This window comes from Camelus bactrianus, chromosome 32, assembly GCF_048773025.1.
Source record: "Camelus bactrianus isolate YW-2024 breed Bactrian camel chromosome 32, ASM4877302v1, whole genome shotgun sequence".
Taxonomy (NCBI): domain Eukaryota; kingdom Metazoa; phylum Chordata; class Mammalia; order Artiodactyla; family Camelidae; genus Camelus; species Camelus bactrianus.
The window spans coordinates 19073816-19088489 of NC_133570.1; the positions used below are offsets into that span (position 1 = coordinate 19073816).

At 47.9% G+C, this 14674-nt stretch overlaps 1 protein-coding gene across 1 annotated transcript in view; it reads left to right on the top strand.

Annotated features, from left to right (window-relative positions):
- The window catches only part of ZNRF3 (zinc and ring finger 3), a 134514-nt gene that overhangs the window by 69935 nt on the left and 49905 nt on the right, over positions 1 to 14674 (top strand). The window contains exon 2 of the mRNA XM_074356163.1: positions 8720 to 8845. Coding sequence (XP_074212264.1) covers positions 8720 to 8845 — 126 coding nt within the window. The remainder of the gene's footprint in view (positions 1 to 8719; positions 8846 to 14674) is intronic.

A 14674-nucleotide genomic window follows, 5' to 3' on the forward strand; every position in this document is an offset into this window, starting at 1 on the left:
GTTGTTCTTTTCGGTTCAGAGGAGCCAAATAGGAGAGAGGCCATTCTTGGATTTTCTTTAAAAAGGGGGCACCTACTGCAGAAGGCTTGAGCTTATTGTTCAAAACACCAGAGCCCTCAGCAGAGAAATGCCGGTTTAATCCACACGCAGTTCCCATTTGGAAGTTTCCAGCAAACGGCAGCAACAGCCAGCTCCTTTTCTGTGTCTGGGGTACTTTCTGCCCCCATTGCTATGACAGCAGTGGGGGGGATGCTGTATTCAGGTACCTCTGGATTCTAGATCCAGAAAAAGGTTCAGGCTGTCTATTCAAAGAGCAGAGGAATTGTCTGTTTCTTTGTACATAGAAGGGAAAAATAATCCTTATGATTCAAGAGAAAAATGGGTGAAGTTGGCCTTTTCCATTCTTTCACATAAATTATGAGTCTTGATTCTGGCCACCACACCTTTTAAGAAAAGGTCCAGGACTGTTGTTTCACGTGAAACTCTGTACGGCATTGACACCCTACCCCAGTCGATAGCGGCAAAAGGACAAAAGGAAGGAAGTTTCCCTTTTAAATCCCCAGGATTTTTTTGATGAGATAATATTACAGACTGAAATGTCTCTCCTCTTATTAGTACAGTGTTTGGCTCCTGTGTAACAGTAACCCACTTAGAAGCCGGCGGCCCTTTTGAAGTTATTTTAAACTTTCAGCAGAGTGTAGAGATATTGTAACCTTGGATAAGAGCACCACCAGCCCGGGTTTCAGTTTTGCCCTTTCAGACATGTGGAAAGCGCACCGATATATCTCAAGGATTTTGTACTGAAAGCTTCTTAAAGAGCTGGTCTTGGTTTCAAAGCTTGGCTGATGTCCCTTGTACTCAAGGGAGCATAGTTCTGTTTCTCCAGATATTTAACCTTGTCTGACATAGTCTTTTGGCTTTGAAGTTCCTGTAGAGTCTTTGTCCAGGAACAACAGGGAAACCATGATAGCCAATCTCATCGGGCTCTGGGAAATCTGAAGAAGGTCCATCTTCATATTTCAGCATAAAACCAGATGTTGGCTACATGGCATGGATGATGGTCAGGAATCTGCATTGCTTGTTGTTGGCCATGTTGCCCTAGCAGCTCCTCAGTCAGAAATACAAGTAAGACGTTCAGTGCTCCTTCTGGAGCTTCTAGGATCCGCCTGTGTCTGGGAGAAAATTGGGGCTTCTTAGAACAACTACCCTGGTGGTTGTGTCTGCCATCTCTGAGCACCCAGATCCACATCCCACTCCAGTGCCACCTGGAAGTTATTTTGGGTTGTAGGGGTGGTGAAGGCTGCTGGTTCTTTCTGCACCATGTTTCCCTGAGTCATCCCTGTGCCGTGTCCCAGCCATCCCTACCTCAAGTCCTGGGTGGCTCCCAGACAGTCTTCCCCCCAGGTGTCCTTGGTCCTGTGCAAGTTGCCTGTGGGGTCTCTCTTTGGCTTGATGGAATCCTTCCCTGCAGGGCCCATAGAATCTGCTGGAACATCTGAAGGTAGGGACTTCTGTCTAGCAGTGCCTACAAAGTTTTTCATCAAAATAAAGTATACAGAAAAAAAAGGAAGAAAAACCTATAATGAAAAAGAATATGAAAAGAAATATATGCATGCCTATGTCTGACTGAAACATTATACTGAACCCCAGAAATTGACACATTGTGAACTGACTATACTTCAGTTTTAAAAATGGAAAAAAAAAGAAGCATATATATGTTTATAAAAGGCAAAGAGTCCTTCATAGCTTTTAATAAAAAGAGCATGTGTCTGCTGCACCCTTTGCTATCCCTGATTGCTGTTCTCAGATGCACCTATTTTCAGTTATTTAACGGTTTCTTTAACTGATCACCTCTGGAAATATTTCTAAATTTCTGTCAATAACGTCTCAATGACATGTCTATACAGCTTCATATTTTTAGTCCATTTAAACAATTTTTGACTTCCTGCTCTGGAAGATGGAGAGGTTGTTCTCTTACCCTCCCCATCTCTTCCTCTGCTCCGCCTCCCCTCCCCTCCCCCCCACCACACATTTCCCATCTCTGCATTTTCCCAGTACAGTTACATCACAGTTATTGTTGAGATCAGGATTTACATTATTGTGACTGTTGCTGCTCCCAGCCAGGCTGTGCGCGCTGTACCCTGATTCTGGTTTACAGTTCTGGTGTGACGTTTTGCTTTTTTTTCTGGAGTTGATCATTGTCCCCCTGCCCCATCACTTTAGTTTACTCTGTGATTATCGCATGTCATTCTCCTGTTCAGAACTATAACATCCTTCTCAGGTCTGTCAGACCCACCGGAGGATGACTCAGGTTTTTGTTTGTTTGCTTATTTGAGGCTCCCCTGCCACCTTTGTCCTTCTGGTCCCAGCTGGGCTGGTCCCAGCAGGTTGGTCACATAGCTGTCATCCCGGCATTTCCCTTGACTTTTCTTCTCCATTGGGATCCCTGGGCCCTGGATCCCATGCCTGCCTCTTCTTTGGTTATTCCTGTTTTGCTGGAGCTGACAGCAGCTTCTGAGGTCAGACAGGGGCAGGAAAACTGGAGGCTTTTGGGGAGGAGGGGTCCTCTATGCCTCTTCCACCTCCACCACCTTGTAAAGCACTGTCCCAGGCCTGCCTGAGTGAAGGGCGTTGCGTTCTCTGCATGTGGAGAGTCCTAGCTGCCCCGCGAGCCCAGCTGCAGCAACTGGGAAGGAACAGCCTTTGCTCCTGTGCCTCTGCCAGTAAATGGTGAGATTGCTGGTAAAGTCCTGGGACATGCTTGGTGACTTGGGAACGTGAAGAAGGAAAGGGCTTTCCCACTGCTTGAGCATCTCCTGTGCTGCTATGATTATATATTTTATCTCATTTAATCATGACAGCACCCTGTTGAAGCAGGTGCTGTCATTCCCATTCGACAGATGAGAACATAGAGGTTTATAGAAATCAAGTCCTGTGCCTGAGGAGATGTGCCTCATAAGAGGCAGGTTTCAACACAAGTTTACATGATTCCAAAGCTCTCATTCTTCCCATCCCCAAAACACCCCTTGGAACAAAATCAGGAGAGCAAGGGGTGCAGCCCCTTAATGTCAGACCTCTGGATAGAAGACTCACTGGAAATGTGCCCTCAATTGACTTAAGCAAGGATGTTGAGGTCCCAGAGTTCTTCTGAGAGTGTGAGACCAAAGTTATAACACAGGGCATGTTTTCTGCTATAACCTCCCACTTCACTCGTAGCTTGTTCACTGTTGATGCTGCTCTTCTGTGGATCTGCCCCAGAACTTTGGCTTTTGTTCTCATTTCAGGGTGTCCTTCCCCTGCTTCAGTGGTCTCTGTGCAGTGAGTTTTTGTCAAGTTTCCTTCTAGGCTTCTGAGTCTATTTGATTTTTTCTTATGTTTTCATTCGCAGTTCTTTCCAACAACTCTGAATTACTACACACAATTTAGCCTTTTTCCCCCCACTTTTCAGTTTGGCTGGACGTACAGCACTATACAAGTTTGAAGAGTGGAGCGTCATGGTCTGACTTACATGCATCATGAAACGATTACCATGTAACTTTACTGAACATCCATCACCTCATACAAATACAACACTAAGGAGAGAAACAAATTTTTTCCTTGTGATGAGAACTCATAGGATTTACTCTCTTAATGACTTTCAGATATGATATACAACAGAGTTCATTATATTTATCATGTTGTCAGTTACATCTCTAGTACTTATTTATCTTATATCTGGAAGTTTGCACCTTTTGACCACCTTCATCCAATTCTTCCTCCCCCTACCCCCAATTCAGCCATTTTTACCATTGTTAAAAATAAAAAGGCAAAAACTTTTTAAATTTCAAGCATCTGATCAGGCAAATCCCACACACCCAAACATTTTAAGAAAGTAAACTCAGAAATGCCTATAATTTTTATATGCTTATGTGCCACATTAAATTCAGTGTTAACATTCTTCAACTTCATTCTTTGAAGTCTTCTAAGGATAATTGTGCACACACAGGTCTTATGTGTAATCACTGCCTGTATGTCACTGGCTGGTGTCCACATGTACGAATGGACGAGCCTGGTTTTTATGTGACAGCTGTCTGGAGCAGTAGTGTGGAAGCACTGTCTCGCTGAACCTTCAGAGTATATGCATTTCATCTGTTGGAGGTCCTCATTCTCCATAGATGATTGTGACCCACAAAAACACCTTGGGGTCTTTTTAAGTTAGGGGCTGCTATTTCTGAGTAAATAGTAGAAAGATTTGATTGGGGCTTTATCTTAAAAAATGAAACTGAAAACAAGTTTGTATTTGAATTTAACAAGTTGAATTATAATTGCAGCTTTGTACTAGTCTGAAAACAAAGAGTGAATCCCACGTGGGCAGTATTGGGATGTTTTCGGCAAAACTGGATGAGAGAGTATGGACGTGACTTCAATGGCGAGGTCGCCAAGTCATTTTTCCAAAAATATTAGAGAACCCTCTGTTTTCCCAAATTCTGTCCTAATCCTTTGACCGTTCTGTCCGGCAGCTCCCACGTGGATTTCTTCTTCCCTAATCCTTCACTCGATTGCTTGCCAGTGGCTCCCGAGTGACATCCTGTTGTTGGCTAACACGACTTTCACCGACTCTGTTATGTCCTGCATCATTTGCTGATCTGCGGCTCTAGTTTGCAGGTTATTTACATGGTCTAGTCACTGCATTATCTGATGTTCCCACAGTTAGCAAGAGGTTGCTATAAGCATTATACAAGATAAACTATATAGACTTGGTAGTATAGATGATGCTCGGTTAATGAGAAAGCCCTCTCCTTCACTCTCTCCAGACTTGGCACATTCGTTTGCGTTTTATGCCTTTGCCTAGAATATTCCATCCTTTGACACAAGTCAGTTCATGAGTGAATAATTTCATGTTAGACAGCTATTTGTGCTTCCCTATAAAATCTTCTGCTGAGCTCATAGCTTGGAGCCCTTGGGAAAAGAGAACCCTGAGGTGTAAAAGTTTGGAGGCCTAGGGTGGCATGCATTTCCGGAAGCTGATACTGTCATCAGGGCCTAACTGAAAGAGACCTGAGTCATACAACGTCTGGCAGATGGGTCAGAGAGTCCAGTTGTACCTGAGACGTAGCTGAGATTGAATTCACAGGCCCAGTAGTTGGGGCCTCTGGGGATCTAAATTATAATAAGGAACTTGGAAGAGGAGGAAGAAGATGGCTGGGATCATGAGGCTGGTTTTCGATCCTCTGAGGTGTGATTTTGGTGGCCCCTTCACCCTCTGAGGGAAAATAAACCACCCCTGACAACTGATTACACCCGCCGGGGCTTTGGAAAAAATTCCTTTAGGTTTTTTAAGTCTTTGATCCCTGTTCAGAAGTCAACACCCTTGACAGGGCTGACACTTTGAGCTGCCAGCACTCACCCCATTGAGAGTGGCTGATCTGAGAGGGACGTCTTGGAAGAGGGCGGAGGGAGACCCGGCCCAGGTCTACTTTGGATTCGTTTCTCCTCTCCTGCGTGGCTGGGCGTCCTCCCTACCATCTGAGTTCTCAGGGTGTCCCGTGAAACAGCGTGATCATGTTAAACACAGTTGGGCTTATCATCAAAGGGAAGGAAATGCTGATTTTAGCAAAGGTTAAAATGCTTTTAAGTTTTTTAACCCTTAAGCCCCTGCAGAGCTTCAGTTTCCAAACGTAGACTCTGACTCACTACGCACTGTTTCTCAGCATTACTTGCTGGTACCGCAACGTGGTTTCTACCTTGCAGGGCTGGTATTCTGCAGGACACAATCTTGAAGGGCTTATAGGCTATGGAAGGGTGGGAACCATGTCATCCTACTCTGGGGATCCCCACGTTCGCTGAGAACACTCATTTCTGAGCAAACTCTTGGGACTTAAAAAAAAAAAACTTATATTGTGGTAAAACTGATAAGAATTGACCATTTAAGGCATTTTAAAGTGTGCAGTTCAGAGGCATTTAGTACCTACACAGAGTTATATGCGTCCATTCCTATCGTTTGATGCCAGGACACTTTCATCACCCCAAAAGGAAATGCTGTACCCATTAGGTGGTCATTCCCCCGCCCCCCTCCCCAGCCCAGCAGCCACTAATCTGCTGCTTTCTGTGTCTATGGATTTGCATGTTCTGGATATTTCATATCATTGGAATTACACAGTACATGGCCTTTATGTCTGGCTTCTTTCTTCAGTAGAGTTTTAATACAGGTACAGAGTCCTCGACTTGCATGCCACCTCTGCTTCCCTGAACACAGTTCCTCATCACTGGCCAAACCCCACGCATGTGTGAGTAACACAAAGCACCTTTCCCTCTGGCAACCTCTGAGTCAACGTGGCCAGGTTCGGAATACTGTGGAATACATAGAAAAGGGTCATTAGTGGGGTTGCATTAACAGGACTTGACCCTGGGATTTCAGGAAGCTGACTTGAGCCCAGTAGGGAGCCGTTTCCTGGAGGGTCAGAAGCGACTGGCTGTTGGCACAGTTGGTTTGTCACCCTTGCCCATCCTCCATCCAGTTGGAGGTCTGCATTCAAGCTGCTCATCTTTGAACAACCATCGAACACCCTAGAATGAGCTCAGTTAGTTCTTCAGGGGCAGCTGGAGGGAAGGCTGTACTGTCCGCAGCCCCACAGAACCTCCCAGGTCCTCTGGGCAAAGCTGAGGACTCAAAACTCAAATCAGCCAGGGTTCTATCTCCTGGCCTGGAAGCCGGGGGTGGGTTATTCCTCACCAGCTGCAAAGACAGCTGCCAGCCGCCCCTTGAGCTCCGGCCTGCACAGCCCCTTTCCTCGTTGTCCGTGGAATCGCCGAGACTTTCTCCTCTCTGGGCTGTACCCTTCCCTCCTCCAAGCAGCCCTCCTCTCCAGTCCAGGCACACCACTGCCACAAGGTGTAACCCATCAGCCTCAAATAGCAGTTTTCTGTGTGCCGCTCTTCTGCAGGCCCAGTGGTGTTGTCTTGGGGTCCACACACCTCTCTGGTTTTCAAGCCCATCTCTTTCCTTCTTGGTGTGGGCTGATCCGTTCTGATTGGGCTGGTCTCTCCCCCATCCAGCCCTTGGCCCTTCCTCCCTCCGTGCTCCTGACCAGTGGAACTCTTCCTTCAAAGCTTAGCTCACGGCTCAGCAGTTGCACAGGCTCCCCAGACGTTCCTGCAGCTCTTACTGCCTGCACCAAACTCCTGTTACACTCCAGCACCACACAGTTCAGAGCTGGCAAGCAACCTTTTTTTAACAAAGATTTTTATCACTCGGTCTTTTCTCCCCAGTCAGATGACCTGCTCTCAGAGGAAGGATAATAAAGTTAAGGAAGTGGGGTTGGAGGGTACTGGACTGTGAATTCAAGGGCCAGGCCACCTCTGGGTGCAGCTGCTTGCTGGTTGTGTTGTGTTTTCCAAGAGGAAAAGCTGTTTATCTTGCACTTGTGTTCTCATCTGCAAAATGGGTGGGGGATAAGGAGGGTGTATTAGTTTCCTGTTTGCTGCTATAACAAGTTACTACAAATTTAGTTGTTTAAAGCGACACAAACTTACTCTCTTATTGTTCTAGGAGTCAGAAGTCAAAAATGGGTCAGCAGGGCTACTTTCTCCGTGGAGGCTCTAGAGAGAATCCTTTTCCTTGTCTGTTCCAGCTTCTGGAGGCCAGCTGCCTGCATTCCTTGGCTCGTGGCTCCCACCTCCATCTCCAAAGCACATCACTCCAAGACTGCTTCCCTGGTCACATCTCCTCTGTTTCCATGATTCCCTTTTTCCTTATAAGGACCCTTGTGATTACACTGAGCTCACCCAGGTAGCCCAGGATCACCTCCCCACCTTGAGCTTAATCACATCTGCAGTCTCTTGTGCCTTGTAAGGCAACGTGTGCACAGGTTCTGGGGATTAGGACATAGAAGTCTTACGGGCCATTGTTCTGACTAACACAGTGGCTTCTTAAGTCTCTTGTATCCCGAAAGACATAGTTCTCCCAATTATTTAAAGAGATTACTGGGCTAGACTCCTTAACGTCTCGGTAAGTTATATTTATCCACGAGGACTTCTTCTCAGATTGTTTTTAGGGATTCCAGGGCCTGATACGACTCAGAACTGACTGAGTGTTGTTTTGTGTTCAGGCTTCTGCTGACTGCACTTTCACTGTCAGAATGTGATGGTGTTCCTCTTCCCATCTTGGATTCTGTGCTTTGCAGATTTTGAAAGAAACCTCAAAGCATCTCATGTTTCCCAGGAACCAGGGTAGCCTTTAAACAGCCTGCTACTTACCCTGGTGATTCTGCTGTATTTCTAGTGGCCTCTCCATAAATCCCTGCGTATGTTTCCAGCTCCTCTTGCAGAAGCTGAGGTGGATGTGTTGTTAAGGTCTGGGAGCCAAAGAGTCCTAGATGCTAATGTAACTCGGCTCATCTGTAATTGCTACTGAATGTTAGGCGGTTTCAGGGCCGTTCAGGTTGGCGTTTACGTGGGAGTCAGGCTGTTTCTCTTTCCCTACATCCAATCAGGCAGCCACCTTGGGTGACTACTGCTCACAGAGTAGTGAGGTCTGTCTGTTAAAGCTCTGTTGTGTTCTCCCCAGTCCTCAGCTCACTGTGCTGAAATAGGACTCCCCCTGGGTTGAAAAGCACAGCCCCCCCACAGGATTGTAAGTCTTGGGGTTACTTTGGACTGTGGAGGCAGACACGATATGCACAGTGGGGGGCAGGCAGAGCTGCAGTCTGTGCACTGAAGGCTTCTCCCGTTCATTTCCTAGATGCACCCGCTGGGCCTGTGTAACAACAATGACGAAGAGGACTTGTACGAATACGGCTGGGTGGGTGTGGTGAAGCTGGAACAGCCAGAACTGGACCCGAAACCATGCCTCACTGTCCTGGGCAAGGTAAGCACGGCCCCCACGCGGCTCCCCTTCTGATTGGTGTTCAACACGCCCTCCTTCATCTCCTGATTCCTCATGTGGCTGCTTGTGGAGAAGGGCCCTGCTGGCACAGCACTCTTTCCCAGCTGAAGCCGAGTGGGTTAAGGATGGAGACAGATCTCGTAGCAGCCAACCATGATGTCCAGAAGCTCGGACTCTGCCAACTTCAGACTGGGCTCTTGTCCACTGTGTGGCCTTGGGCAAGTCACCTCCCCTCAAGGAGTGTCAGCTTCTTATCTGTGAACTGGGCAGATAACAGAGATTCACAGTACCTTGTGTGATACCCTCGGGGCCAGATATTCCAGAATGCTGAGATTTGGAGGGTTTAGAAAGATACTATGATGCACATATTTTGTGCTAAGGAACCCCCTGGAGATACGGGGTCATGCTCAGTAACCAAACACACTCATGTCTCTATAGCAAACTAAGTGGATGTTCACACTAAGTGGGACAACTAACACCCAGATAGCCCTGCGTTAGTTCAGGGCAGCTGTGCCTCCAGTTGACTTCAGGCCCATTATGCTTTGCTGCCAAGTAAGTTATGGAAAACCTTTGGGGTTGTGGAGCTTTTTTGGTTTCAGAATGGCAGATAGCAATTATGGTCCTGTATTAGAACTTACCTCATAGGGTGGTTAGGAGGTGAGATGAGATACAAATGTCTAACAGAGAAAGCGCTCCAGAAATGTTTGCCCCCATTGGCTGTTGTTATTCATTCAGAAGTACTAAAAAAACTTTTTTAGCCAAGAGGGTCAGCATTATCTCTGACTGCAGAGTAAGATAAAAGATAGAAATACATTTATTTCAGAAAACCATCTGTCAATGATCTTAAAATATGACAGGTAAACCATGTGTTTTGAACTGGATCATTTTGTTAAAGGGAAAGGTTTGGCAAAAGCTATTACAACTTTGGTTGGAGGAAAGCTGGTATATCCTAAGGGCGGTGTTACTGCTTAGATATTTCTTATATTCTGAGAAGGTGCTGTTCCAGGTATCCTGGGGCGACAGCTCGGGGGAAACCAGTCAGAGCTTTGACCTCTAGAGGAGATTCAGGCCAGAGAAGAGGTGGTTCTGATGCAAGGTACTTGAGAGGGGGCCTTTCCCACACTTGAAGATGTCCCAGCTGGTGTCTGCGGACAGACTTTTGACCCAGGAGACCATCGTGGATCTAAGCTGTGATGTTCACATCCCTCTCATCTTCTGAGTAGCTTCTCAGTACCTGTCAAGTTTTCCTGCCCTTTATAGAAGAAGGGGGAAAAAACCCCACAGGAACTATTACCTGTTTGGTGTACTGTTCACAATGTCGAATCAACGTGTCTTAGGCAGCCCAGGCCCCATACTTCCTTGTTTAAATAGTTGGCCGGAGCTGTTTAATGATGCTAGGAGAGCAGCAACCCCCTTGAGAACATTTTAGTGTTTTCCTAGGAGAGAGGCCAGCCACATCCAAAGGCGAGGAACAGTGCTTTCCTTGTAGGCGGTGTGCTCCTAATAGGAAAGCTTCTCCCCTGCTTAAGCTGCTCTTATGTAGAGCTCAGCAGCTTGGCTTAATTTGCTTTGTCCCAATCCAGTGGGTCTCCACCTGTGCATCTGTCACGTCTGTAAATGGGTTGGAGCAGGGCCACCAGGGACACCCCGTTGTCCTCTCGTGGCTGAGCGGTGTTGAAGTCACTCAGAGAACCCCGTTGTTCCTCCTCCATCTGGGACAACCTGCTGTGGTTTGACTTGAAGAGTTTTGTATGGTTTGGCCTGCTGGCCCGTGAAGCCAGGGGGAGTAACAACCCTGGACATATATTGAATCATTAAGGACTTCATGGGTTTGTTCATTCACCAAATATTTATTGAATGCAGGGCTCAGAGGCTAAGCGTGTGGTTCTACCTGCTTGAGGCAACCGCCCCCTCCTCCATGTTTCTGTTTGGAGAGGCTGTGTGGTGGCCAGACAGTGTTTACACATGGTTAGTTACTGAAATTTGGCTTCACACTTGAATAAAATCATTAGCAAAAAAGCTCAGACCAGACAGAGCAAGACAGTTTTTTGCATTTGCTGGAAACCTGGGTTGGTACAGGAGGTGCCGGGAGTCAGGCCTCTCTCTTTCCTTCCTTTCTCTTTCTCCCTCCCTCTCTCTTCTGCTCGCTCATCTCTTTAAGTGTGGTTGTTTCTAGCTTCAATTTTATTGACTTTGCTAACTGTGTTTTCTTCTTTCCTGAGCCCCAAGTGCATGGCAAGAGGCTAGGTTAAGAAAAGCCAAGTGACGGTGGTGGGTGGCCCGCCCTCCTGCAGACAGACAGCGTGGTTTTCTAGCATTTCTTTGCTCCTAGTGGCGAGGGCAGGAAGGAGGTGGGCAGTGGAGAGGGGCACGAAAGGAAGAAACTACAGCCAAGTTCACGTGGGGGCCGGGCAGGGACTCCTCCTCCGCAGAGATGTTGAGGCTTGTCGAAACCATAGAAGGGAGGGCATTGTCAGGAGTTTGGGAGAGCACGGGGGTGGGGTGGGGGGACCAGACACAGAACCCACCTCCCCTCCCCCTTAACATTCCCTCATCACCCACCCACCCATAGAAAATGCCACCAGGCGAAACATTGAAATAGCAGAGGAATGTCCTAAATTAAAAAAAAAAAATGTAAATACCTCTCTAGGAGTTCAAATAAAGTTTCATTGTAAAAGCAAAGACATAAACTCATCACCTTGGTTTATTACTGAGTGCTTTTGAACTCCTCAAAAAGGAACACTATAAACTCATGAGAGAAAAATGATTTATGGTCCCCTCCGAATAATCCTTTTGATTCTATAGGAGGCAGGGCAGACCGTAGCACCAGCTGGGGAGGCAGAGTTGGGTGGGGTGAGCGCCCCTCGGGCACGCAGCAGGCCAGGGCGCCTGGTCTCTTCAGCTTTCTGGGCTTTTCTTTGTCATTTCATGTGAAGAAGCTGTTCTGGGCTCCTTGTTCTATCAAATGATACTTGATTTTTCAAAAGAAGATTTTGAACTTCTGTATCATATTGAAAATCGGGGTCGGGGAGGGTACAGCTCAGTGGTACAGCATATGCTTAGCATGCACAAGGTCTTGGGTTCAATCCCCAGTGCCTCCATTTAAAAAAGAAAAAAAAAAAGCAAAACTCAAAAAATCTTCCCCAGGTATTATAGTTTTCAGAGATTTCTAGTTGCAACCTTGAAAGACAGACTGTGTTATCTGTGCTAGTTTACATCCTAGGAAATTAAGATAGAATAAAATCAACACTTCTAGCAGCTTACTATTAAAAGTAAGGGTCTCAAACCAGCCCCGGAGTGCAGGAGTCTGTGTTTATGCCCCAGGCATTTTAACCCTTCAGTTCAAACCGTGTTTATTATTTAAGTGTATTATGTAATTGTTAAGAATTTTGAAGGTCGACTTTGATAGCTTTGGTTGCTGCAACCCTCCCGACTCATAGAGGAACACACAAATGTGCTGGAGCTGCTAACAGAGCCCATGCAGCCCAGATTCCAAACATGAAGGCAGAATAAACCCCCGACACTGGAGCGGAGCCCGAGGGAGGGTCTGGAAGGACAGGGCAGTCAACAGGCATGAGCTTGGCTCTTGCCAGTCCTTAGGGGGATGACATGAGGCAGTTAATTAATAAAAAGACAGGAAAGGCGGGGGATTTAGGTCAAAGAGACTCAGCTTCGGCTGAGGACCTCGGAGGGTCACTTGGGTCCCTGGGGCCTGTTTCCCTCTGTCGTCGCTGCGGGCGTCCTGTGGGTACACTCGGCGCAGAGCCTGGCTGTGGACACAGGACCAGGGTATAGAAGCCACCCTCACATGGTGGGTGCTCTCCCGGCGCCGAGAGCTTTCTGTGCAGCGTCTCCTTTCGTGGTCAGGCGCGCTCTGAGATCGGGGCCAGGTTCCCACTTTGCGACAAGGAACTTGAGTCCCAGAGCTGTTCTCTGGTCACCTGAGACCAGACGGCTCCCAGGTAGCCGAGCAGAGATCCGAGACCAGGGCTGTTCTGCTGCCTCAGCGGTGCTGGTTTCTTCCTCCTGCCTCCCTTTGTCTTTGCCAGTTTCTCTGATAAAAATCAGATACTTGTCCGCAGTCACTGGCTAGGTTAGGACTGTTGGTGCCACTTGGAAACCCAGCATGAGCCGCATTGAGCTGAAAGGGGATCTGCTCTGATGTCAGGTGGCCCGTGGTGGGGGTGCTGTGCTCCTCAGGAACAGCTGACCCCCCCAGTCTTCTGTGCATCTGCTTTATCCCCCCATCTTCACCTCGGTGGGAGACAGCACCCCAATATCCTTTGGCCTGATACTCCTGGTTTCAAGTTGAAATGATTCCAGAAAAGGGATTTATTGGCCTGGCTTGGATCAGGACCTTAAGTCAGGTCAGCTGTGATCTGGGGCTGAGCTCCCAGCCCAGCCTTGTCGGGGGAGTGGGTAGAAGACGTGCTTTCCAGAAGGAAGCTGCTGGAGGGCAGTGCCGAGCCACCATCCCTAGGCAGCCCCCTCAGTCACCAACTCACCTGTGTGACCACAAGCTGCTGGGTGATGTCCGCAGTTTATCCTGAGCCACGCAGGGAGGAGCCAGTTGGGCGGACTTCTGGTCTCATCATACAAGGGAGAGTCAGTTCCTCTTGCCCTGACCTGAGGACCAGCCCCTGGCACAGACGGTGAGGAGGAGCAAGTCCACAAGGCTGAGGGGTCAGGCGGGTTTTACAGAGAGAGGCTGTGGGACAGGGTGAGTCTGGGGTGACTCCAGGAACAGAACAGAAAGAGAGGGAGCAAGTTCTTCGGGGAGCATTGGAAGTTGCTGGGGATGGAAGAGGCTTTCAGATGAGGGAGTTTCATTTTCACCCCTGTGCGGTCTGGGAGCCCCTAGGGGTTTCTGACGGAGAGACAAGTACCACGGGAGGTGGCCATTGGCGTTGGGATCTGGACTGGCGGAGAGGGGAGGACCAGGTGAGTCCTGGCTGGTGGGTGTTTCCGAGAACTGAAGGGCCCTGACATCAAGGCTTTTAAACACTTTGGTGAGGCTAGAACCAGTGACACTGCTGAGGACACCTCGTGTGTGCCCTCAGATTTCCCCAGGCTCTGCATCTGCCGTCTTCTGTCTTCACGTGTCTTGGCAGCAGCGTGGACACGAGCATGGCAGGTGGAAAGTGCTCTGCTGTGAGGCAGGAGAGCTGGTCTGTCATCGCAGCTCTTTTGATGTGCAGCAGGAAACCAGGGATGGGGGTCGGTGGAGAATTAAACACTTGCGTTCACTCCGCAGACCCACGTCCAGCCCTCTCAGTTTCTTGGTGACTTCTTGGAAGAGAACAAATAAAGACCTTAGTTATCAAAGTGACTGCAAGGCGAAAAACAGAATCAGGGGAATTTCATCCTTTTTCAGGATGGTTGGGAGGAGAAGGAGCATGTGATGGTTAAGACTTGGGTGTAGTCATCACACTAAACTGAATTTAAATCCCAATTCCAATCTTTTAACCTCTCTGCCCATTTCCACCTCCGTGGGTGGGAACAGCACCTCAAGGAGCTAGTGTGTGTCAGTGTCGTTCACGCGCAGCTGGAAACAATGAAGCAGCCCTTGTGGTGTCCACCCTCTATTCCTCTTTCCCTCCCTCCCGTGGTATTCTTCAGTTTCTTTCAGCACTCAGAGTGCTGTTACTTAAGTAGTCAAATCCTTAGAGACAGAAAGTAGAGCGGTGGTTGCCAGGGCTGCAGGGAGGAGACAGTGAGGACTTCGTGTTTAATGGGGACAGAGAGTCAGGAGGTGGAAAAGTTCTGGAAGCAGGCGGTGGAGATGCTTGTACAATAGTGTGAATGTACTTA